Below are 26,790 nucleotides of genomic sequence, written 5' to 3' on the forward strand. Positions count from 1 at the left end.
TTTTTTTTGGTTTTTCTCCGGTACCGGGAACCGAACTCACGACCTTGCACTTGCCAGGCAGGCGCTTTTTGCCGCTGAGCTAAATCCCCAGCCCCGCTTATTGAGATTTTTATAGGAATTGTGTTGACTCCACACATTTTGGGGAGTATTACCATTTTATTAATATTACAGTTTATTAATAGTATCCTTTTATGCTTATATTTGTCTTCAATTTTTTCAGCCTTTTGTTGTTTTTATAGTATATACACAGCTGTGTTTCTTTGGATTAAAATATTCCTAAGTACTGTACATGTGCATGTAAGTGAAACGTTTTTTTCCATTTCCTTTTTAGATTGTTCATTGCCATTATTTAGAATTGGAACTGTTTTCTTAATGTGTTGATCTTTTACTTTGCAGTTTTGCTAAATTAGTTCATTAGAGCTAACAATTCGCATTGTGAATTCTTCAGGATCTACAAATAAAGATAATTGTATTTCTTTAGTTCCAATATGGTGGATGCCATTTTTTTCATGCTGAATTGCTCTGACTATAACTTTGAGTACACTGTTGAATGGGAGTGGTGAATGAAGGCATCCTTATGTTGTTCTTTACCTTACTGTAAGCTTTCAGTCTTCTATGGTTGAATGTGGTATTAACTACTATATACTATTTTTATATTAGCATTACATGTATTCCATTTTTCATCTGAGATGCACATGTTAAATGTGTAGAAAAGTTCAGAGATTTGTAAAAAAATGTTCATGACTTTCTTCTTGTACTTAGGAAGGATTTTGGAAAAACTGCCTCAAATAGCGGAATTAGGTTAATTCACTGCTACTGTGACAAACTTGGTTAAAGCAAATTTCATGCCTATAACAGGAAAATTTAGAAAGATAGTGGCTGTTGTTATGCAGAAATCTCATGAACCAGCATATAAATAGAACTAGAATCAGCCTCTAGTTTTATGATCCATTTGGAAAAGATCAGAAACTGGGATCGTTTTGTTTGAAATATATAAGTACGAATACATTAAGAGGGACATAAAACATTTGTATTATCAGAGAAAAAAGGTGTTTTTGGAGTACTTTAATTTAGGCAGACTCAGTTTTTATAGGCCAGTATAAAGGAAGAACTTCCTTACAGTTAGATATCCAGAAGTGTAATAAAGTGTCTCACAGTTGTGAGTGTGCCATCACCAACGGGAAAGCCAGGGTGAGATGACTCAACTGGAGATAATGCCAAGTAGCAAGCAAGTTTGTTAAGTGCCTGTACATCTAATATTTTGTCATCTTCCATGTAGGCTATGGGGGAAAGAAGTCAAGAATTTCAACCATCACAATCTAATAACCAGCCATTACTTTTCTCAGTCAGCAGTGAAAACTTGCTGCAGGAAACAAATCTGTGATGATAATCCACTGTCAGAGTACTGGCTCATGAATAAAGAAACCAAATGCTACTGCGATGAAAAGAAGAGATAAGAGTTTACTTCTTAATGCAAGTGATTGGGGAGGGAGAGAAAGCGAAAGACACAGAAATAGATTCAAAAGTATAGTTACTGGAGGATTTTTTTTAAGATGTGGAATAAATAACCAGGACAGGAATAGGGGCTGGCCCTTGCCCTTTTTGTTTTGTTTTTAAATTTATAAGAAAACATTTTTACCTCTGCCAGTTCGAATGTCTTGAGTGTGTTCCAAAAATCATTTTTTGAGTAGTTGTGAAGAATTGGTAGCAACATAACAATGATTTTAATTTTTAAATATTGTAATAAGACTGGGGTAACTCAAAGCTAAAAATCGGATTTTAGTCAGTCTCAGAGAAACCACATATCCTCAGGAAATGAGGTTGCTCAAAATACTCTGCTTCCTTCCTCTCATTCTGTTCTGAGTTCTGACTTCTTCCTTTGTCCTACCTAAAGGGAAGGGGTCCATCACATGGAAGGGAAAGTGGGAGTAGCTATTGGTTCTCCCTGACACCATGGAGATGGTTTGGAGCTACTCTAAAAGCCAAGGAAATGATAAGAGTCCACATGTAATAGTAAAAATGATTAGATTTATAGATTCAAATAGGTTAAAAATGGATTGGTGTCCCATAATACATAGGCCCCTATTATCTTTTGAGAATCTGTTGGCTTAGGTAAAGAGAACTGCGATGGAGACATGGAATATATCGGTCATTACTTCCTGTTTCTGCTCCTGTGGTTTAGGGTTACTAATACTCATTTGTTAACTGCTAGGCAACTTAGGCCAACAATCTTTTTTTTTTTTTTTTTTTTTTTTAAATTAGCAACTGTCAACTTGTTACCACTTTTCAAGTGTCTGTTCCTGACGTGTCCTTTAGTCCATCAATTCCCTAACTCTCAAATCAAATAAGACAAAATGAAGCCTTCTATTTCATAGTATTGCTTACCCCTTGATAACATCTTAACCTAATTCCTCCTGTGTTAAGAGAGGAAAGTAGAACTAGATTGTTCAGTGACTCCCACCACCATACAAAGGACTATGCTTGAGCAACCTATCTTTGCTTATTGGCAGCAGTCTGCCGTGGGAACTGTTATTTCTGAATTTTAAGAATCATGTGAAGGTCTTCATACTGGCTAAGAATCTGTACAATTAAGTGCTTATCCTCTCACGTTGTTCTGTCTGTGCTAAGAAACCATAATTATTGGTATTTCCTCAAATGTCAAAAAAATCAAATCAGTATTATCACATTAAATTTAGAATTTTAATATATCCAAAGAAATGTGTCAGTATGTTGAAATGACAACTGCATGCTCGTGTTCATTATAGCCTTAGTCACAATAGCTAAGATACGGAATCACCTAAGTGCTCATCAGCTAAGGAGTGGATAAAGAAAATGTGTTGTATGTACATCTTCGAATACTACTTAGCTTTAAACAACAGCAACAAAACAAACAAATACAAAAAGAAATCATTTGAAACGTGAACGAACTGGAGGGCATTATGTTAAGTGAAATAAGCAGGCACAGAGAACTACATACACTAAAAACACTGCGTTCACAGAAGTAGAGAGTAGATAGGGATTGGGGATAGTGACAGAGGAGGTACTGGGATGTTGATCAAAGGACACAAAGTTTCAGTAGGAGGAATAAGTTCAAGAGAGCTTTAGTTAGTAACAGTGTGTTGTACTTTTACCGGGTGTGGGGGCACACACCTGTAATCCCAGCACCCTGTAGGCTAAGGCTGGAGGCTAGTGAGTTTGACGCCAGGTTGGGTTACATAGAAAGACTCTGTCTCACAAACTAGAATTGTATTTTGAGAGTTAAGAGAGTAGATTTTGAGTTCTGTATATGTTTTCGATAGTAATCCTTTGAGGAACAGCTGGCAAACATATTCCCCTATATTGTGGTCATCTCTTTACTCTGTTGGTGGTTTCCCTTGCTGTGCAAAAAGCTTTTTAATAAGATGAGGTCTCAGTTTTTGATTCTTTGTGATAGATCATTCGTGATCGGAGTTTTTCTTTTCTTAAGGTCTGTGCCTGCACAGATGTCTTCAAGAGTTTTACCTATTCTGTCTTTCAGCAGATTTAATGTTTCTGTCTTAATGTTTAGATCTTTGATCCATTTTGAATTTAGTTTAGTGCATCATGAAAGATACAGGTCCAGTTTTAATCTGCAGCATGTTTTTTTTCCAACACCATTTATTAAAGAGGCTATCTTTCTTCTAGTGAATGTGTTTGGCATCTTTGTCAAAGATAAGGTAGCTGAGTATGTCGAGAGTTGTTTCTGTATCTTCTAATCTGTTCCATTGATCTTTGGGTCTTTTTTTTTTCTATCAGTCCCATGTTGTTTTTATCACAGTAGATTTGTAGTGTAATTTCAAGTCAGGGACTGTGATGTCCCAACAATGCCCCTGCCTTGCCTTTGTTGCCCAGAATTGGCTTTGCTATTCTAGGTCCCTTCTAGATCCAAATGAACTTTATGTGGGAATTTTGATCAGAATTGCATTAATTCTTTATAACAGTTTTGGAAGTATGGCCATTTTCACTATATTGGTTCTTTCTACCCAAGAGCAAGGGATATCTTTCCATTTTCTGATATCCTCTTAAATTTCCTTTGTCAGAGTACTGCAGTTTTCAATGTAGAGGTCTTTTATATCCTTCGTTAGATTGATTCCTAGGTACTTCTTTTTTGGGGGATGCTATTATGATAGGTGTTGTTTCCCTAATTTCTCTCTCAGTGAGTTTATTATTCATGTACAGGAAGGCTATTGATTTTTGAATGTTGACTTTGTATACAGCTGCACTACTGAATTTGCTTATTAAATCTAGCAGTTTTTTAGTGGTTTTGGGGGGGGGCTTCTGTGTAGAGTATCATGTCATCTGCAAATAATTTAATTTCTTCCTTTCCTGTCCTATTCCTTATTTCTTTTTCTTATCTTATTGCTCTTGCTAAAGTTTCCAGGATTATGTTGAATAAGAGTGGAAACAGTGGACATCCTTGTCTTGTTCCTGATTTTAGAGAGGACTCAGACCTCCCAAACTTAAAGACCCAATCCAGAAATGAACAGCTGAGGTGAACACACACTTCTCAGATGAAGAAATACAAACAGCAAATACATACATGAAAAAATGATCAACATCACTGGTCATTTGAGAGATACAAATTAAAACAACACTTGAGATTCCATCTTACCCTGGAAAGAATGTCTATTATCCAGAAATCAACCATTAACAAATGCTGGGAGGGCTGTGGGGAAAAGGAACCTTTTTCCACTTTTGAGAGTGTATATTGGTGCAAGCACTGTGGGAATCAGTGTGAAGATTTCTCAAAAAACTAGGATTGGAGGTCCCATTTGACCCAGCTATTCTCCTTTAATTCCCAGAATTAAAAATATTGTACCACAGTGATACATGTGCACACCTGTTTATAGCAGCACAATTATCATAGCTAGATCAGAAACAACCCCAGTGCCCATCAACCAAGGAATGGATAAAAAAGATGTGATATTTTTAATACAGTGGAATACTACTCAGCCATAAATAAGGATAAACTGGAGACTTTTATAGGTAAATGGGTACAACTAGATGCTTATAAGTGATTTTTTTTTTTTTTTTTTTTTGGTACCGGGAATCAAACTCAGGACCTTACACTTGCCAGGCAGGTGCTTGTGCCACTGAGCTATATCCCCGGCAACTCATAAGTGAAATAAACCATTTGCACACATAAACATCATATTGTCTCCCTAGTGTGCAAAGCTGAAAGAGTAAATGAGATCCAAAATGTATAGCAGATATTGTAAAACGGAAAGAAACTTCAAAAGGAATGAGAAACTGTGGTAGGGGAATGGAGAAAAGAAGGAAGGTAAAAGCAAAAAAAAAAAAAAAATATATATATATATATATACACACACACACACGTATATATACATATACACATATACAAGTATGTATATATGCATGTCTATACGTACGTATATATATACATGTATATATGTATATACGTATATGTATGTATACATAATAGTTAATAAGATAATTATACTCCTAATTGCTTAGTTTATTGAAAAGAAAGGTTTCTGCTAATATTGTTTGCACAATTAAAACGCTGATACCCTGTCCTCAGAGTAACAACTTTAAAGATAAAAATACACAGTGAATTAATCTTTGTTGACTGCCTATTATCTTGTTTTAAAATTTTGTTCTAGTTTTTTCTCTTTAAAATAAGAAACTTTAAAAAAGTAGATTTTAAGTGTTCTCATCACAGAAGTGTGTGAAGCTTTGCATAATTAATTTGAGGCATTCCACAGTATCATAAACATCAGAACATCATGTTGTACACAATAAAAATATAATTCTTATTTTTCAATTAAAAAAAAAATCTGACTAGCAGTGATTTAACATCTATTTTTCTCCTAGGGAAAAGTTAACCATCGGATGCCGCCAGCTGGTTGAGATGCAATACACCATGCAGCAGTGCAACGCATCTGTCTGCATGGGGGCCAGAAACAGGGAGTGGATGGCGTGATGACACGTTCAACTGTGGGACCCAAGTGGTGTGTAACTTCAGAGGAATCACATTCATCTTCGCAACTTCAGAGGCATTTGTCTTCATAAGCAGCAGAGTAACTTTTGACCTGGTCACTTTTTTAAGCCAAACCCAAGAGAAGTTTAAGAAATACTTCCTAGGTACAAAAAAGTGATTGTGGTACTGACAATCTCATTGAAGCTCTAAAACACCTAATGTATGTCTTGTGGAATAAACTGTGCACCCAGTTTTCCTGGGGTTAATAGTACCTGTGTACCTTTCTACCTTTATCCTGGTTCCAAGCCGGTATGTTCAAGGAAAAGAGAGCCATCTCCCTCGTCCTCGTAGGCAGGAGCCACGGTGGCACGCGAGGAAGGCGCAGGGTATGGTATTAGCGTCTTACCCAGTCCCAAATATGGGCATGTGACCTGACACTGACAGACCCTAAGAATTGGGACCTGGCCACGTGTTCACCACATTCCACAAATGAAATCTTGTCTGAGTTGATTTTTATGCTGTTACCTAATGTAGACCTGGTAGAAAAAACCACCATCCCACTTCCCACAGAGTAATGAAAGTAGAGTTTTGACTTCAGCTCCAACTTCCTATAGAGCCTCTCCTCTAAGCTTGTAACTTTTCAGTACTTTCTAGTGGGGAAGAGCAGGTGATCCGTGTGCCGAGTTGCCCTTAAATGTGAAGGAGCCTGGGTTTTTGGAATTAGGTGGCAGTGATTGATGTTTGCACCTAATGAAAGACAAGTGTTTAATTGACTTTGTAGTTGTACAGGAGGAAATTCTTGTTTACTGAAATGTATTAGGCTTTTGTTAACATCTAGATAAAATCAAACTTGGCTTTGTTATGAATGTTAATTTATTTTTTAAAAGCTCAATAAATAATTTATTTTCAATAAGATACTACTTTTCATTTTTCTTCCAAATAGTGTTCTGAAATGTATATAAGGTATGGTTATAAAAGTGACCTCCAATAAAGTGAACTGATTCAGGATGTTCTTTAGTAGTTGGTGTCAGATCTGCTAAGCTTTGTGTTTGTCAGGTGAGAAAACCGTACTAGCAAGTGTGGGGCTCGGAGTGCTGCCAGGGACGTGGGCCACTGAGCTCAGGAGAGCATCTGTGCTCTTCCCTTGTCTTCCCTGAGGACCCAAAATTACACATGCCCAGCTTCTTCCAGTTGTTTTACTGAGTTTTTTTTGCTCTGCCCTTTTTATTTCCATCTCCTTTTTCTTGTCTTTCATGAAATTCCCTTTTATTCCTGTCACTTTCATATTTTCACATACTTAACTCCTATGTGTATGGGCTTTAATCTGTTGTGTATGGTTCTTAACTTTATCTTAGTCTGTATGTCTTATTTTCCACTTTGCCATGTCATTTTATTTCAGCTCATTGAGATGTGCTTTACTTTTTTAGCTTTCTAGTCTTCAATTTGCTTTAAAAATGTTTTTTCAAAATTTATTTCATTCAGGGCTTCTTCCCTCTTTTGTTGTCTTCTTAGCTGATCTTAAATTTCATTAGTTTTATACTTTTCTCCAACACAGGGACTGAGGGGTCCTTTTTCTCCCACCCTGCACTGTCTCTACTTCCCAGTCAGGGTTGGAGTAACTCATTTGACTCAAGTAAGACCCACCTTAACATGTGATTTTTATTTATTTATTTATTTTTTAACGGAAGAAGGATCATATCCTTCAGAAAGGAACTTCAAACTTTTAAGATTTCCATTATTCAATATGTATAGCTAATGTGATTGGGCAGAAGCTGTAAGAGACATGGAGAGCCAGTTCCTCCCGAGGAGAAACTTTGAACACAATACCCTTGACATTGTTCTAGTGGATAACTATGAGAGCCATCCATGATGTTATTCCAGCAGCATTCCATGCATAGGTATTTGGTCCCATAGGTATTTACTAGCCCAAATTGCTGTGGAGGCTCCCATGGGCTACCCAGCTCTTGCTATATTCAGGGCCAAGGAAAAGTGACTTAAGTCTCTTGTACTTCACTAAGTTCTCTTGATAGGACTTGCATTAGGCTATTGTGACCGCATAGGATAATTTCAAATTCAGTGTGGGTCTTTTCCTGTCCGCGAAAGACCAGGTAAGAAGATAGGTTTAAAGTTCTGTTTCCTTGATATTTTGAACATTGTCTTAAGAACAGAAGTCCTTTCTGGGTAAATCCAGCTTTATTTAAATGTTGTCTTGCTTAGCTTTCAGAAGCTACATACTGTTCGTATTCCTGGCTTGTAACAACTCCCTAACTCACCTGTTGGAACCCTTTCCCTCACCATTGAGTTGAGATGATTTTTTTTTTTTTTTTTTAGGTAGGGTCTTGCTATGTAGTTCAGGCTGGCCTTGAGCTCACTGTGTAGCCCAGGTGATCCTCCTGCTTCTGTCTCCCAAATACTGGGATTACAGGTGTGCACCACCACACACAGCAGATTTACCTCTTGAAGGGAATATTCCTCACTAGTTTTGGTCAGTGTTTTTGACAAACTGACACAAAGATGACATTCTGTACCAACCAAGGTTTGACTTGAAGGCCCAAATTTGTGACATAGCTTGGACGAAAAGCCACTCAGTAAACTCAAAGCAGTACATCTCTACTAGCATTATGGGTTGTGCCTAACAGTCACCTTCTGGAGTCATGGTACCTCAAAGTGCTGGCTTTCCTGGTGTTCTAAATATTTCTATTTTACAAATATCCATCTCTATATTCATGAAGTAGTATATTTCTATCTGGCTGTTAGTGACAAGGATTGGCCAACCATGTGGTGGCATGCACCTGTAATCCCAGCACTCGGGAGGCTGAGGCAGGAGGATTGTTGCGATTTCGAGACCAGCCTGAACTGCATAGTGAGACCCTGTCTCAAAAAGACCAAAAGAATAAAAAAAGGCCACCCTAAGGATTTATATTTTGGTGGGGGCCATTAGATAGGTGTGGTTAATCTTTGTCATCTTGATTGGATTAGTAAGCCACACCTCTGGGTGTGTCGGGGTGTTTCCAGAGAACAGTTGCGAGTGGGACAGCAAACCAAGGGAAGAGACCCACTCAGAATGTGGGTGGCACATCCAGGAGGTCGAGGGCCCAGATGGAAAAGCCAGGGGAAACTCAGTCTCTGTTCCTGCTTCCATGAGATGAGATTCTGCCTCGCCACAGGTTTAAAAGCACTGAAGCCAGCTAACCATGGATTTAAACCGCAAGTCATAATCCAAGTATTTCCTTTCTCTTTTAAAGTTTTCTCAGCTGTCTTGTCAGTTTTAGAAAGCTAACACAATAGGAATCCTAAATTCTGACCTAGTTTGGGAGGTGGGTGGGGAGGGCAAGATAAAACAATCAACATGTGTTATATACATGTACCTACTCGCGAAGCTGATTGTAAACTTCATGCATTGCAAACATGTATTAGTAAAATTTTAAAATTCTGATCTAGTTTTGTTTGTAAAGTGAGTTTTTGTCTTCAGTTTAGTTCTCGTGTGGAAACACTGAGGACAGATTCTTGACAATTACCAGTCAGAAACCTGGAAGGTGGACACTCAGCTCTCAGCTACTAGCTTGGTTCAGTGTTCCTGACTGCAAAGCAAGTTCAGTAGACATTTTTTTCCCACTTGCAGTCCTTTCTCATAGCCTTTGCTACTCTCTTATAGGCTAATGGTTATGGCCTACAGGGTCAGTGAGAGTGACTCCTCACTGTGACTACTAATTAAAAAAAGGGGGTGGGGAAGGACGTCTTTTCCTTAAGCCTGCTTCTCTAATGCTTTAGCACTTTTGGTTGTAAGTGGAGAAAATCCTTTCCTTCAGCTCTGTAGGGTTTGTCAGACACAACTACATAGTATATCCAAGTTTTAGCTGCACGTGGTGGTGCACACCTGTAGCATCAGTTACTTGGTAGACTGAGGCAGGACTGCAAGTTGGAGGCCTGCCTGGGTAACTCAGATCCATCTCAGTTATTAAAGGAGTTGGGTTGGGAATATAGTTAAGCACCCCCTCCCTGGCCTCCATCTCCAGTACTGTAAAATAAAGCCCCCCTTGCCTATACCCATTAGACCACTGATACATTTGCAGCTCCCGCAGTTTTCCTTTTTGTAGAATGCTACAAACCTGAAGCCTTTTCACTTCACAGGTTTCTGATCCATTCATACTGTCCATCACATAGTCTGTAACAGTTAATTCATGCTTTTGTGGAGTGGTCGTCTGTTGCATCGTGTACCAATTTCGTAATCCTCCAGCTGGAAGGCTACTTTGATTTCCTTTAGTGATTATGAATAAACTGCTAATATTCACATACAGATTTCTGTCAGTATATGCTCCATTTCACTTTGGTACATGCCCACCGGTGTCATAGGGTGTTAGAAATCATGAAACCTTCTTTCACAATGCCTACAGTACTTCTGCAATACCACCAGTGCATCAGAGTTCCAACTGCCTTTATACCAACAATAATATGGTATTACTCATTTTGGTTTTAATTTACATTTCCACAATGGCACTGGCCATCCATTTTTGTTTGGCAGACTCCTGTTAAAATATTTACCCATTTTAAGCCTCGGTTGTTAGGGCTGGGAATGCAGCTCAGAGGTAGGGTGCCTAGCATACGGTAGGCCAAACTTTGATGACCAGTGCTGTGAAGCAAAAAGAGCCTGTTTTATGGTTTTTGCAGTACCGAGGTTTAAACCCAGGCCTTATGCATGCTAGACAAAGTACCCTACCACTGAACTACATCTCTTCACCCTTTTAGTTTTTAGATTTCAAGGCAAGGTCTGCTAAGTTGCCCAGCTTGGCCTTGAACTTCTGATTCTTTGCTTCAGTCTTCTAATAGCTGGGCATAGAGGAATACACACACCATCATGCCTGGTTTTGAGTTTTCCAAAATAAACATATAAATCCTCCCTCTGATGCTTTTTCAAGCATATACATCTAAAGCTTAGTACTTTTTTTTTGGTACAAGGAATCGAACTCACAACCTTGCACTTGCCAGGCAGGTGCTGTGCCACTGAGCTATATCCCTGGCCTTTTTTTTTTTTTTTTTTTTTTTTAAAAAAAAGACAGGCTTTATGTACTTAAAGCTGGCCTCCAACTCCTAACCCTGCCTCAGCCTCCTGATAGCTGGGATTATAGGCATGTTCCACCACACCTAGCAAGATTTAGTTTTTGTTAAACAGAATACTTGCTTTAATACACAAGATAGATTTCTGAGGATTTGGGAGCAATTTTAGTGGACAACTGGCTTTTTAAGTTATTGGTTGACTAGGTTGCATTTGATAGACGTTAAATTTTAACTAAGAACTCATTCTTTTAAAAGTATCACTGCTCAATGTATTGTGTGCCTTGATTTTCCAGGCTAAAATTTTATTACAGTACTGTTTGCTCAGTGATTCCTCTACTTCCACAAGCTACCAGCTTTTAAATACATAGCTTAATGACTGAACTTGTTTCTTACTTATTGTCTATCGTTTTAAGACTCAAGAAACTTCTGGTTTTATTATGAAGGATTATTTTGTTTTATAGCAGTTACTCTTTTAATCTACAGGCACTGAACTCAATGAAACATATATACAGGACAAAATTTGTGGTTTAGTTTTCCCAAGGATTTAACAGTGTTTCCTTTTTTTTCGAGTTCGGGAGCTCTGGAATGACAAAAAATGTTCTGCTGGGACTCTTCTCTGCCTACTTTAAGAATTCTGATGTCTGAACAGATTATAGGTTAATACCTGGTTTGTTAATTAGGCAAGGATTCCAGCATTTATCTTGTATCCCTAAGTCCAGGAATCCTCCCACCAACCATGACTGTTATATAGGGAACTCAAACATTTTGAGTAATGGCAAATGCCAACATGCACACACACACACACGACATAAAATCAGAACAGCATAATGAAAGTCATAATAAAATAAAATTCAGAAAATATAAAACTCATGCCTGAATATAGCCAATGTTGGGTTAATTAAAAGGTGTTTATGTAAGTTTTGCTAACATTTTAGAAAAATCTAGCATGTCTAATTTACTATTCCAAGTGATCCAATGTGGTGTTACTAACAGATCATTAAACTACTCTGAAACTCATCTTAAAAAACAAAACCAAATAAACCAATTTTTAAAAGTTATGCGCAAACTATACCGTTTTCTCCTTCCCTGAGGAAAAGGTAACTTCTAGATATGGGCAAACACTCTTTGGCCAGTTTTTATTTCACCTGCATGGAAAATTTATGTTCATGAAGCTTTGTTAAAACATACTTTTACCCACCAAACCCTACTTGCCACTGGTGTCGGCACAAAGTATTCCCACACGTTCTTTGCCTGGTGCATGTGTCACTTATGCTGAGAAGAAAGTTCAAGGGTTTTAGCATCCTCAACTAAAACTTTATTTCCTTGAATAGAACATACACAGATCCATGTAAAGAACAGTCATCACACTGGGCAAATTCAAGTCTGCTAACCTGCTAGTTTGAGTCCGGAGTCAAACCAGATTTTGATGATTAGTCACCAGGTTAAGAGATTTCTTGTCTTGGTGGTCCTCTGTGAAACATGAGACAAATAAGGTGGCAAGGTACCTGAGTACCGAAGTATTTGAAGAAAATATCTAATCTTTTTCCTAACCCGAGTTAACCACTGCATGGGCATCTCGTCCCAAGTGACTCATTCGGTTCCTATGTGCTTCATCTGTGGAAAAATACCTTTCTTCATCCCTTATTTCAGATGCAAGGCATTGGGTGAGTATCTCCACAAACACCTTATGGTAATTCTTACCTAGAAAGTACGTTCTCCAAAATTTGAGTAGTGAATGAATACACAGACATTTAAATACAAATTGCATGGTGCAAGGATTTCCTGCAAAGTACCTTTAATGTGTTTGCGTTCGCAGCAAGCATTAGGATGTGCTAATTTTGGCACCATAGTTAGGTGTGTAGCTACACATGAGACATCAAGTCATCCCAACCAGTATTTACCCCTATGAATAGAAAAACTGAACAAAAACATAATTCTGATACAGGCTGCATTCAACCAACATAATTTAAAGTAATTTTTTCAACAGAGGGCTTCCATTTAGAATTGTTTTATAGTGATAAATAAAAACAAATTATTTAGAAAATAGAGTACTTTACTTTTATTGGTATATATTAAATGTTTTGCTAAATAAACTATACCCTCAAGTCAAAATGTTTTCAAACCAGTGTTTCAAATGCCAAAAATCATTGCTATGTTATTGTTCAGCAACTCCATTCAAATAAAACATCGGTACTGGATTAAAGAAAATAATAAATAAAAATGCAGCTGAGGCAAATGCTAACAAGTTTGCATTCTGAACTTTTAAAGAAACACCCCACTCTGTATCTTTTAAGACTGCCACTCTGCTTCAGTAACTTGAATCTGCCGTACTTTACTTCAACAGGTAAGCACTCTGCTGAGAATATAAAAAGTTATAAAAAGGCAATCATAAAAGATTAAATATTGGTAGGCATGTCAGCTTTCTTTTAATAAAAACAAAAATAGTCATTGTCATCTATTTAAATAAGTATCTTTTGTTATTGAGTGTTCCAGTTATTGAAAAAGGGCCCTTAAAAAACCCAACTGCCTATATCTTTAAACCCTACCCTCTTGCCCCATAACAGACATTTGAGGGAAGAGCTATTTAATGTGCAAATTGGCAAAACAAATGCAGGAAAGGGGACTTCTTGAAATGATATGCCCAATCAATTCTCTGTTTATTCTTTTACAATATCAACTTCCAAAAAGTAAAATAACCAAAGAAATCTTAAAAATACACAAAACAAACCTTCATCTTTGCATTCCTTTCCAAACACAAAATGTATGTACAGCATGTTTAATAATATGCAATATGCAAAAGCTCCGTGTTGCTGTTAGCAACGTCTATACCCCCACCCACCCTCCTTATTCACAAGTGTACCTCTACTAAACACAATTACATCACTAAGCCTGTTAGTTAGAGAGGGTCTTAAATTTGTTAAAACTGGAAAATCTTTGTGTAGGGGCTCCACTCATTTGACTCTAGGTTATAGACTTCCACGGTATTCAGAAATTCATTGCCATCAAATCCGCCCACTGCATAAATGGTGTTCCCCACAGTTGCAATTCCAGCATTGCTCCTTGGTGAAGTCATATTTCCCATCATCTTCCATTCATTTTTATTTGGATCGTACATCTCCACACAACTGATAGCATGAGAGCCATCAAAGCCACCACCTACAAACAGTTTTCCTAAAAAAAGAAATGAGACAAGGTAAATTTAGAGAGGCTCAACAAACCCTTTGGCCTGTCTTTCTAAAAACAAACAAATGAAAAAACAAAAAGGGTGTTTTTAAAGCAGAAATGCCACATTGGCCAGGTGTGGTGTATGCCTGTAATCCCAGCATTTGGGAGCCTGAGGCAGGATTGCTGTGAGTTCGAGGCCAGCCTGGGCTAAAAAGTGAGTTGAAGACCAGCCTGAACTACATAGGGGGAGACTGTCTCAAAAACACCAAAGAAAAAAAAAAAAAAAGAAAAAAAAAAGGTAGAAATGCCTGTTTATTCTGTCAGAAAGTATTTATTGCCTATCTAATGTGATGAGGACTCTATAACTTAAAAACATAAAAATGAGTGAAATGGAGAAAAATCCATTTCCATGTGGAATTTAGGCAGGGTGGGGGGAAGGTGGCCACAGCGGCAAAAATTTCTTAACAATTCTTGAAGAAGTTATGACTTACACTTTCTTAATGAAACAAAAGGCACAAGAAGTTGGGTAACTAACCTGAAGATAAAGCTACTCAAGTGGAAACCTGGAATACATGTTTGCATTGGAACTTTTACATTAATCCAGTACACAGAATTAATACTTACCTGATCTCAGCCAAGTGAAATCCTAGAGCTTTCCACTGGCTTAAAAATGTTGGTATAACAATTTCCTTGGAAAGTTCTGACGACTTTCAAAGTTTGAAAAGTTATACTACTTTCAAACAAAAACCGTTAAATACTCTGACTTGGAAATTTATTTTTCTTTTTATTTTTTTTTACTGAGGATGGAACCCAGGGCCTTATACATGTTAAACAAGTGTTCTACCACTGAGCTATAACCTCTGGTCCTTTTTATTTTGACACAAGTTTTTATTAGATTGCCTGGGATGAGCTTAAACTTGTGATCCTCCTGTCACTACCTCGTTAGTAGCTGCGATTACAGGTGTGTGCCACCATGTCCAGCGAGCTTACAAAAAATTTTTATGACCTATTCTCAAATTCTTTACTTTCTCATCACTTAAACTACATTGATATGTAAAACATCCTCACAAGGTTCACAGCCAGTAGGTTACTTAAGCTTTTACCAACTGATAAACCTACTGATAAGTAAGATTCATCTTTGTTCTAACAAATGGTTAACTAAATTACTACAATTACATAATTGCACAGTAAATAAATCAATAAAATACATGTGAAAAGGCTGTGTGGACATAAAACAAAACTTAGTATTTTGGAAACATTTATATATCACACACTGAGTGAGTCTGATTTAAACACTTCTAAAAGATAAACACCTAATGCCCACTACATCGAAAGGCACATCTGCTTCTGAATTCTTAATCACAGAAGGGCCTTTACGATCATTCACATTTTGCTGGGATTTTAGAACCCTTGCCACTATTTGCCTTCACCTCTCCACAGCCCAGCACTCACCATCAAGAACAGCTACTCCAGCTCCTCGCCGAGCCACATTCATGGGTGCGATTAAACTCCAGGTGTTATTTTCAGGATTGTAACGTTCTACTGTGTTCAGACAATTCCAAGACTCTGCACCTCCGATTATGTACAAATAACCACCAAGCTCACAAACTGCAGACTGATGTCTACCTACAAAATTAAGTTAAACCAAGATTATTACTACAGCTAACAAAAACTGCGTGCTACACGTAACATTGACTCACAGGTTAAAAAATAAATAAAACTTACGAATGTTAAGAGGAGCACAGCTTGTCCATGACTTTGTTATAGGATCAAATACATCACAATTTTTTAGTCCTTTCTGGCCATATGGATCAGAGCCACCAACAATGTATAATTTACCATTGAGAGCACACACTCCTATGTGAGTATAAAATACGGTTACATATTGATAGCTGAGTGATCATTTAAACACTGGCTATCTTAGAAGTTAGGATTACCTGCATTACAACGGTTAGTTCTCAACTCTGGTACAGGGATCCAGTCATCTATGTTTGGATCATACATCTCTCCACAACTCAAGTCATCTGAGTGGCCGTTTGATCCACCCACCACATACAGCTGGCCCTAAGTCCAAGTGAGATGAGAATTTTTACCATTCTGAAGTTATGAGGAAAAGCCTAAACACGGCGCTGTGGCTTGTAACTAGATCTCCCCCTTATGAGCTTCAGAGGCTCAGATGGGGCTCTTGGGAAGTGATGACTGGATCACAGGGGCGCTATACTTATCAGTGGATGAAGCCACTGATGAAGTTAGAGCAAAATGTAATGTTGGGAGGCAGAACCTAGTTGGAGGAGGCGGGGCACTCGGCGTGGCCTGGAGGATGTTATCTCCGCCTTCCTCCTCTCTGCTTCCCAGCCACCAGGGCTCAAGCAGTTTCTCCTCTGCCACGTGGCTCTACAGTGAGTATGGACTGAAACCTCTAGGAACTTGTGAGCAAAAATAAGCCTCTTCTCCTTAAATTTGTTTTTATCCAAGAGACGAGGAAAGTAAGACATACAGGCTGTACCTGCAACACAATGTGCTTACCATGAGTACAGCCATTTGAAATCGGGCCCTTGGTGTTCTCATGGGAGCAAGAAAGGACCAATGGTCCGTATGTGGATCATAGCATTCAACAGTTCGAAGACATTCTTCTCGGTTATAGCCACCTGGCAAAAAACCAAAAATTGATTTAAAATATTAAACTGGCCCAGGGTTTCTGGTCCAGAATGGCTCTAGTCATGTACACAATAAGGAAAAGTACCGAAACTCTTGAGGACCTGTTAACTGATGTTTTAAGAAAAAGCTGGTAAAGGTGAAAAATAACATCAGTAAGAATGAACTTACTTGTAGCTTGAAAATTACGAGAAAAAAATTTACTCAGTATAGTTTTTAAAAATTAGAAACATCCTGCTGGGGGTATTGCTCAGTAGTACAGTATTTGCCTAGCATGTTGTGAGACCCTGGGATTGATTCCCAGTAATCCAAAAAAGAAAAAAAGTCAGAAATTTGGGGCAAATTGATCTTATCAACATTCAATGATATTTATCTTTTATTTGTCTTTTTGGAACGTCATATAAGAAAGCTTATTAAGTCTTGTTCCCGGAATATGCATGCCACAGGCAAGCATTAGGAATCATTTATGGCTTTAAGCAGTTAAATACTTCTGTTCTTACCTGCAGCTATGAGCTTGCCATTCATCTCTGCTGTCCCCAGACCAGATCGTGCATACTGCATAGGAGACATGGGCTTTTCTATCAGCTCATCTGGTTGCATCTCAAAGCTTAAACTCTTGGTTAGTTTAGGAGTGCTTGTTGGTGAGCTCTGTGGGCTGTTTCGCCCATGAAGGAATATTACACAGAATATACCATCCAGCACAGCCAGGCATAGGTAAGTGTTATCTGTAAGCACAAAAGTTTCATGTTTAAGATGCAAAATTACTAACACTTTGTTTGCTGTTATGACCCTGAGTTGGGCTCCACAGTCTCCGGATCCCAGACTGGGAACAGTCTGCTACCGTTTTCCAAATTTAACTGCTTTTTTTCCTTAGTCAATTTAAAGTATTAAATTGACAGTAGTCCTTAAGCACAGACAAAAACTTGGCTAGTGTCATATACTTACTTGAAGTTTTTTCTGAAGCAACGATTTTCCACTCATGCTTAGGGCTTTGCACTGTAGCATTTGGAGAAGAGAGACATCCAGTGGAACTGCTACTTATTTGCTTATGGCCATTCTCACGTGGTGGCTTTTTCTGCAAAATCAAAAGGCAGCTACAGAAACCTAGCCAAAGACCATAGCTGGTGTACCTTTGTCCCTGAGCTATTCCACAACAGTGCCAAAAACTGAGTATCCTCCACCTATATGTGACACAGCACACTACGTTTAATACAAACCAACATCTTTCCAATGGACACAAAATAGCACACTTCCATCTGCACTCCATAATGCAACAACTATACCTACACAATTAGCCTGGTCAGAAAAAGCACACTTTAAATGATTCAAAGCACCTGTTTTAGATCAAGTATCAGAATGATACCTTAGTAAGGAGGTGGGGAGAAGGAAAACCGACCTATAGTCCACATAAACTCATATGATATCAAGTACAGAATTTCCCCAAAAGATGTTATCAATTTAAAATGGCATGAGTTAACTGACGAAGACATTTAACTCACTGTGCCCATGTAACTGTCAAAGCTACCAACTTTATGTATCCGAACCTCCATACGATGCTGGCAAAACGGGAGCAGACACAGACTTGTTGGCTCTGACTGCTCTCTCTTAAAGTTATTTTACAGGAAGGAAGTGGCAGTCACAAGAAACACCAAATGTCATTTCTTTTGGGTTGTTTTATAGGTATTAGATTGGTTTTCTAGACAAAACTACATCAAAACACAAAATGAAATAGAGCAACACAAAATGAAATACAGCAATCAGAAATGAAACCATACTAAAAGAACCAAATATTCACAAAAGAATATAAAAGAACAGAAACAAGTGGGTAAAGACACCAATTTCCAAATGATTCTAAGAAAACTACATACCATGTTCTCATGTCTGAGTTTTCTTTCATAGCTTTTTTCCAATTACATCAGCCTTTGCCACTTCTAAGGGATATGATCACAGGGAACTGGGAGAGCAGCTGGATTACCCTGACAGAAGTGCTGAACAGGTACTGTACCATCTCCAGTACTGGCCAACTCTGCTCACCTATTTATTCTGGTCCCCAAGGCCAGACCATACAGAGAAGTAAGATTTCTAATGGAAATTTTGGTGCTAGTGGAAACAAAAAGCCATGTAACAAGTAATACAGAAAAGGCTTTTGATAGTTCCTTGAAATTATTAAGGAAATAATCACTGAATTTAGGTCTGGGACACTCAGCATATATGGGAAAAGGCAGGGAACACACCCTATTGGTGGTTATCACTAAATTCCATTTAAATATTATCTAAGTATTATTGGGCATTTTATTTACATCATTTCTTTCAATCCAGTAAGAGTATGACAGACTGGGTCACAGTATGAAAGTATCAGGAGTAAAAATAAGATTAGTGCTACTTAACCTCATCTAGTATTAGGAATTACAGGATACATAGAACCTTATCCTATCCCATGGGAAAGGATTCCAAGTATCATAAATAGTGTTTACATTAGATTTTATGGCAGAACTGCTTTAATGTAGACTATTACTGACAGAAAATGAACAGAAAAGAGAAAGGTACTAACACTAAACACATCAGTGTACATATGATAGGGCTAATAGAGAAATGCCGCGTAACTCCTTTGTACATATAACCTCTACCCCCCTACATGACCTCTCAGAGGAACTGACAATTTATTCTACCTTCAAACTTTCTATTCCTACTGTAAGTAGTTTTTATTTACAACACAATTAAACTGAAATTGTGCTCCTACCTATCTAATGGCTTCTTCTCAACCTTTTTTTTTGGCGGGGTGGGGGTGGTTTCGGGAATCGAGCTCAGGACCATGTGTTTGCCAGGCAGGCAACTTGTGCCGCTGAGCTATATTGCTGGCCCTCAACCTTTTGTTCTATTCTGAAGCCTAATACACAGCTCTCATCCTTCCTACTCCATGATCCCTACTCATGACAGAGACTGGACTCATGGTAAGAGAGAATGGGATTACTACTAAATCCCATTCACTCTCGAAGGTCCCCCCCGTCTCCCCTGAACAATCAATAAGCCTACTAACTTGACGTTTGAGTCTATTTATAAAAATAGGTAAGGAATCCATCCTTTCTCCTATATGCCTTTAAATCAAGCCCTCATAGTTTACTGAAGCCCAAACTACTTGCAAGTCTGCAAATTGGTCTCACAAACTTTAATCTACCCTCCATGCCAGGTAATAAAAACAGGAAAAATCCAAGGCAATGATTTTGCAAAGTTCAGTTGAGATTCAAGTCCAGAGACTACCACCTAATAGTTAACCATTTGTTTATAATATGACCAATGAATTTACAAACCTTTGGTAAACAGCAGTAACATAATCTTTTCATTGCTTGGCTGTTGCCCAATTTTTCAAAATTATTAGTTTGTGAAATATGCCTGTTATCATCTAAATTATTCTTGGTGTCTGCAGGATAAAGTACAAGCCCCACTCGGGTAGCATTTAGCTATTCCCCCAGATTCACGACGCCTCCGCCAAGAGCAGCATCTGCGCACAAGTACTCTCCGCTACCCAATATATCTACCTGTAACTGCTACGTAAACTCCTCTAAAACTAAGACTCTCATCTGCTGCCTCTGTCAAGTTTCCCCAGCTTCTTGCCTCTTGTCTGTAACATGCCTTCCCTTTTAGGCCTTTTTAGATAACTCTTATAAGTCTGTACTGTTTTGTTCTGCAAGCAGAAACTATCTCTTGCACATCCATGTTCCCATGCTGAACACTGAGGCCTGCTGCTTATTGGGCATTCAATCTTTGATGTTGAAAAGTAATTTTAAAAAAAAATTAACTTCAAATGTTTACAGTTAAGAAAAACTCTAAATAATCAAATATAACCAAAGTTATGTTTGATTCAACTACTTCAAACCCAGAAATTTCTTAGAAAGTATTTAGCCACCAGTGCCACAGGACACCAAGGAGCTACTACCATTTATCTTCTAATTTTTAAAGGAAAATATTCCTTAACCTGGGTTAACTGAAATCACTTTATAAATATGAGGTTGAGCTAAAGGAAAAATAGAAATAGGCAGTATGACCCCATTTATATAAATTTTAAACATAGGCAAACTAAGCTATTGTGTCAGAAGTGAGGACAATGGTTTCTTCTGGGCAGTGATTAAGGAAGGGTAAGAAGGCTTCCAGGAGGCCAGAACTTTCTTCTTCATTTAGGCAGTATTTATACTGACTGGCTCACTAGATGACATTTAAAATATGTGGGACTTGGGATGTGGTTCAGCAGTAAGTATATGTCTAGCATGTGTAAGACCCTGGATTTGATCCCAGTACTGAAAAATAACAAAGATTTATATACTTTTCTGTATGCTATGTGTCCATATAGTTTATAGCTGAGATATCTGCTCTCTATTATTTGCTGAAAATGTGTCTCAACATGTATGTCTTCACTCAGTAAATGCAGAGGAAAAATCAAACTGAATTTTATAAAAGGCAAAGTAACTCAATCAACACACTGGAACTGTTTTAATTCATTTTGTTCAAGAAACATCTAGATCAAGTTGTAACATGGTTGACCACTAAGTTTACAACGTATAGTCCATATTAACTCCACCATTTCTAATTTCAAATAACGAGAGCTCAGTATTAAATCCAAAATTTCTTTCGTAGCCATCAACAATTTAAAAGAGTCCTGTATCTTTTTTCTAAATTGGGTCTTTCAGTCATGCCTGTCGCAAATACCTACTTTTCACATCCAACCAAAGCAACAATTTCTGTATTTCATCATACTGTTCTTCTCTCACTACTTGTAAATTCTAAATTATGAGGAAAAAAAAAAATCTACATGGAGTTTTCTAACTTGCTGAGTTAACTTGTTTTCATGTGGCAAAATACTAGCAGTAACTCTAAGATCTGCTTGTTTTCTCCCAAAAATGTTTCTGTCCAGTCATACCAATGAAATTCATCCACTTTCCTTTATTAAAGGAAAATTTAAGTATGCTGTAAAATTTTCCAGTCAAATTTTAACCTGAGGTTACCTCCGACTGCAATGTGTACCTGCACAAACTGAATGTGGTCATCATCACTGCCAAACACCTCAGCCTGTCCATCTAGTAGGTTCCCATCAAGCAGCTTGTGATCAGCTGAGTAGTACAAGGTTTGAACCTGCAAAACAGCAACAGAACACCCATGTGGCTACTGTCACCATGGCTACTCCACTAGTATGCAGATCACACAAAGGCCTCAAGGTAACCTCCAGTGTGCTTCTTGAGCTTCTGGACATCTTACTGTGGCAGGATCACAAAGTAAAGAAAAATATGTCATGGTGGTAAAAATTTAAAAAGCAAAACCAAAAAAGCCCAAAGTCAACTGCAAAATCTTCTAATACTGGCTGAAGAATCCTTGGCTTGACTGGCTTGAAAGAAATCTTCATCTTTTCATAGCTTCTATTATGTAACATTAAGAAAAAAAAGCACTAGTACAAATATATACACTTAAAAAATATATTTACAATGAAATACTGAATAGTTTACACCCTTTGAAGATAAACGGTCTGATTTGCATTAACATACTTCTCTCCTATAGACAATGTCAAGAAAAACAAATGCAAAAACTCAAGCAAGCTGTAGAGTTATCTTCCTTCACAGATGCAAACACATGGCTAATGCATCTGATTTTCAAGTGGGAAATCATCGACTATAAAGATCTGTTATAAAGATCTATTAGTCCTTTTAGGACATAATGATGACAGTGTTTTTATATGCCTAACAGACTTGGAAAGCCTTAAGGGATTCTGAAAGGCATAGTATAGAGTAATAAGACTATGCCACTGCTGCACCTGCATGATTTTAATTCCCACCATTTGGCCATCAATACTTTTTCATGTATATTTTCTAAAAGGAGCCCAAGTTAATCGAGTGACTGTATGAACAACACCATTGAAAAACACAAAGCTTTTAAGAGAAGAATCCTGTAAGGAGTAAACACCATTAAATCATCATCGTTCTCTGCCCACAGCGGATTTTTCTTAGGAGAACTGGGGCAGGACTGCTGCTTCTTTACGTGTCAATACACTTGAGGTTTCTTCTTGTTTCTTCAGTCTTGGGTATCCTAGTTTTGTTAATAAACCTATGGGGAGATAAACCAATGGGGAGGAACAACCATTAGAAGCTTTACCTACTTGTCAAATTTAAAGCAAAAACCTGTGAAGAAAAATTAAGAATCTACAGAAAATTTCAGTACCACCTCCCATTTCTAAAGCAAATTACATGCTACTTTAAAGAAAGTTAACAGCACATTATAAGCAAAGAAATAAAAAAAAGAAAAGCAGAAGACCAAACTGAACAGTTCATTCAGCTCACCTGGACACCCCCCCTGTTTCTCAGCTTAGGGGTACCTATAGCAAAATTTAAATTCTTTAGGGTCATGGTTATAAAATAAAAATGAAAGGGAATCCTTCATGTTAACAGCAAAATAATATTTAAGAATTGTTGAGTCCCATTTACTTTAAAACTAACCTCTTCCATCAGCTCTTCCAGACTGTCTCCATTCTCCCAGATGCTACGCTGTACCCAGTTGATTACCTTTGTATACAATTTGCCATTGCTGGGCAAGCAAACATTATCTTCGAGCATTACCTCCAACTAGGGTTAGGAAAAACAGTGAGACATTAATCAGTACTGAAATTCAAGTTCTTAGCTTATTCTCAATTTCAAAATAAAGCGGTCACAGATGCCAAATTGTATTCCATACGTTTACCTTAATTTTCAAAGCCAGTAATCAAAAACAAAAAAGTAAACAAACTGGTAGGCACCCATCACACTGCTATTAACAATAATATATTATTTTTGTGAACCTTACTCACTTGTTTAATCCATGGACAGAGTCTGTGCTTGGAACTAGGAAGTATAAAATCCATTTATATGTTGTACTCCTTACCTTTAGTCGTGGAAGCTTGAGAAATTCTTCCTCTTCTGAAATTTGTAACAAATGTTCCTGAATATAGGCATCAACCTTGTTCAACAAACGGGCGTCTCCCATACAACTTGCAAAATTTCGGTAAGAGATGCAGCTGGTAACATCCATTCTAGATAGTAAATAATCACCACAAACCTTGGAAAGAAACATATAAGTGCCAATAATCACATATATTTTATCCAAAAAGATTAATTAAAAAATCATTGTCTTAACACAACCAATTTAACAGTGGAAACAACACATATACAAATGACAAACATCACAGAATGCCATCCAAATAAGTTGTTACAGGAGCTCTGTGACACAGTGACATACTGCATATGTTTGGATAAGTATTTTCAACTAGAATATTAGGTTAAGTTTCATGAAAGGTAGTACCTAAACTGGGCTCTATGGAAAAGATGACACTGATGTTGAGTACAGACCAGAAGGAAGAAGAATGTTGCCAATCCAGTTTGGCTGCGCAAAAGGTAAAACTAGTGAAGCGCCAGACTGTCACAACTATTCTGTCACTGCAGCTGGAAAGCAGCCACAGATTGTATATAAATGAATGCATATGGCTGTATTTCAATAAAACTTTATTAAACAGGCAACTGGCCTATGGCCTGTACTGACTGACTTCTTGCATTAGAAAAATTAAATGCCTTTTCTCATATGAATTATTAAGCACTTCTCACTGGCATTAAATTCTAGACAGAATACTCTGAAATAAGAACCAAGATGTATAGGAGAAGAGACACCTGAGAAGCTGAATATTTTAATTCACACTATCAGAACAGGCACCATGCTACAGAAGTCTTTCAAAAAAGCAAGACATTATTATCTGACAAGAAGTATGATTTTACTTATTATAGCCAAACATTTAAAACAACACATGCAGTTCTCTGGCAGGGAAGAGGGGAACATTTTTAAGTCCTTAGGACTAAAAAATACTTTGGGAGAATTTCTGCATTCTTTAAATTTCCTCAGAAACAAAAGCCCTTTTATATTATTTTTGATACCATACCTGCTTGACTCGGTCCATCTTCAGCTTTTTGGCTGCAGAATAAACATCTTTCACTAATTCCTTATCAGCTTTCAACCTATAAAAAAAGTTTTTATTTTTATACCAAGACCTTAAAATACAGATACCTAAATGTAAGGGAGATCTGCAACTTCATGATATTCCCTAACTATATGATTTACTTTACAGTACTTACTGAGCAGTATAGGCATAATTCAGCAAGACTTCAACAGCTTCTGGATTGAGATCATCAAATTTAACATGAGAAACTCCATGAGGATCACTATCACTATTAAAGATTTCAAATAAATAGGGACTGCAGCAAGCCAGCACTGCTCTGTGTGCTAACATCTCATGGCCACAGACCTGAAATTATACAAAAATAAAATCAGAAGTATTGTTGGCTATGTAGTTCTGGACCACAACAGCCTTTTTTACTTTAGATTTCTAGATAAAGGATTCTCTTAAAAAGCCATTTCAAAATGGGCGCAGTGAGGCACATCTATAATTCCAGCACTCGCGATGCTGAGGCAGAAAGAATGTTTTGAGTTCAAGACAAGCCTGGGCTACAAAGTGAGTTTAAGGCCAGTCTGAACTGCAGAGTGAGACCCTGTCTCAAACCAAACCAAACCAAACCAAACCAAACCAAACCAAACCAAACCACCAGGGAAAAAAAAGCCATTTCATTTAATGGCTGTGGTGGTGGTGGTAGGAAAGGGAATCCAAGAACTTGTAACTTTTAGTAACTGATTTTCTTAGTAATGAAAGATCAAATTCTGTAAATTTCCAATTAAAATCTAAATACCTGAAGTCGAACATCACAGAACTGGCCACTTTTCCTCAGGGCATTTAATTTGGCAACAGAAGACTCAATAAAATTTTCATCTTCAAACATCAAATATCCATTGGGAATCATTTTTCCTTATAAATCTGGCTAAACAGCAGAAAGAGAGCTGAGTTTATTTTACTTGTAAATAGTGGTTTTTACAATTACAAGCGGTAACATATTTTCACATTTTATCCTATCAGTAACACAAAAATTTTATCAAATAAAAACTTGGTGGAAGGTGCTCCATGCCCACGTCTCTGAAGTCTCTAAGGATTCATATAATGGTGGGTCCTTCAATAACATCTCTCACTAGCTCCTTATTAGATTTCAACCTATAAAAAACCAGGAACCATGTTTCCATGCCTATTACACACTCACTCTGAAGGGAAGGAAATAAAACTCCATCCTGCCCAGACCCATGTAATGAGCAACCTAAAAAACCTACAAGGAATGAGGCAGCCATCATGCATACATTTATTTCCTTAGATTTGGGCTAGTGTCATTCCTTTAACTCACAGGTGAGAAAACTGTAAGATATTCTAAATGTGTACTTCTTTAAGTTTCCTTAAAGGGCCCTTCATCTGACTCTATTCCTCAAGTAAAATCAAAATTTAAACATGGAAAATTATTTAAATTCTTCCTCCCTTGCCTAAAGCACACACTTAGAAATCTAAGTCTTGGCACTGTATCTATCCAATGACTTTTACAAATATTTTTAAGTAGATAAGGCAAGATTTAAAGATGAAATTAGCTGGGTGCGGTGGAGTATGCCTGTAAATTCAGCTACTTGGGAGACCAAGACAGATGCATTTCAAGTTCAAAGCCAGCCTGGGCAACTTAGGAAGACCCTGTCTCAAAATAAAGAGCTAGGGATATAGCTCAGTGTGAAGGCCCTGGGTTCAAGGCCCAGAAAGGGGTAGGGGGAACGGAACAAAACCAAACCAAACTACAGCAACAGGAGATACCAGTTAAATACTTTTCAAATGGTTACTGACTTTCCCGCCTTTTTTAAACCGGAAAGACTGCTACTGTTTCCAGCAGTCTTCAGAAAAACAATGTCTCAACGGTGGACAGGGACCTGAATATTCACTTACCTTACTATAACTGGTGAGAAATGTATTACTGGGGATTCAAATAATCCAAAAACAAAGGAGTGTTGAAATGAAGCGCTTGGTCAAGGTATGAAGA

The 26,790-nt window shown here is 37.7% G+C and overlaps 2 protein-coding genes across 9 annotated transcripts in view; one reads left to right on the top strand and one right to left on the bottom strand.

Annotated features, from left to right (window-relative positions):
* The window catches only part of Swt1 (SWT1 RNA endoribonuclease homolog (S. cerevisiae)), an 89,174-nt gene extending 82,207 nt beyond the window's left edge, over positions 1–6,967 (top strand). For all 6 annotated transcript variants that reach the window (XM_005375067.2, XM_005375066.2, XM_005375070.2 and 3 more), the window contains one exon: positions 5,854–6,967. In XM_005375067.2, coding sequence (XP_005375124.1) covers positions 5,854–5,962 — 109 coding nt within the window. In that variant the 3' untranslated portion in view covers positions 5,963–6,967. The remainder of the gene's footprint in view (positions 1–5,853) is intronic.
* Positions 6,968–12,306: 5,339 nt separating this feature from the next.
* Positions 12,307–26,786, bottom strand: Ivns1abp (influenza virus NS1A binding protein). 3 transcript variants are annotated; one of them, XM_013521714.1, is made up of 14 exons: positions 26,697–26,786; positions 25,579–25,703; positions 24,970–25,139; positions 24,777–24,852; positions 23,732–23,905; positions 23,311–23,436; positions 21,851–21,958; positions 17,780–17,909; positions 17,335–17,559; positions 16,706–16,827; positions 16,117–16,243; positions 15,905–16,036; positions 15,632–15,805; positions 12,307–14,185 (listed from the first exon to the last, which is right to left on the bottom strand). In XM_013521714.1, exons 2-14 carry the CDS (start codon positions 25,687–25,689, stop codon positions 13,932–13,934), a joined length of 1,929 nt encoding a protein of 642 aa, XP_013377168.1. In that variant the 5' UTR covers positions 25,690–25,703; positions 26,697–26,786; the 3' UTR covers positions 12,307–13,931. The 3 variants fall into 3 exon arrangements, with proteins under 3 accessions (XP_013377168.1, XP_013377171.1, XP_013377165.1); XM_013521717.1 differs by having other exon boundaries at positions 23,431–23,436; positions 25,579–25,707; XM_013521711.1 differs by having other exon boundaries at positions 25,579–25,707.
* Between the last annotated feature and the right edge of the window lie 4 nt (positions 26,787–26,790).

Source organism: Chinchilla lanigera, unplaced genomic scaffold (assembly GCF_000276665.1).
Source record: "Chinchilla lanigera isolate Chin_1 unplaced genomic scaffold, ChiLan1.0 scaffold00005, whole genome shotgun sequence".
Taxonomy (NCBI): domain Eukaryota; kingdom Metazoa; phylum Chordata; class Mammalia; order Rodentia; family Chinchillidae; genus Chinchilla; species Chinchilla lanigera.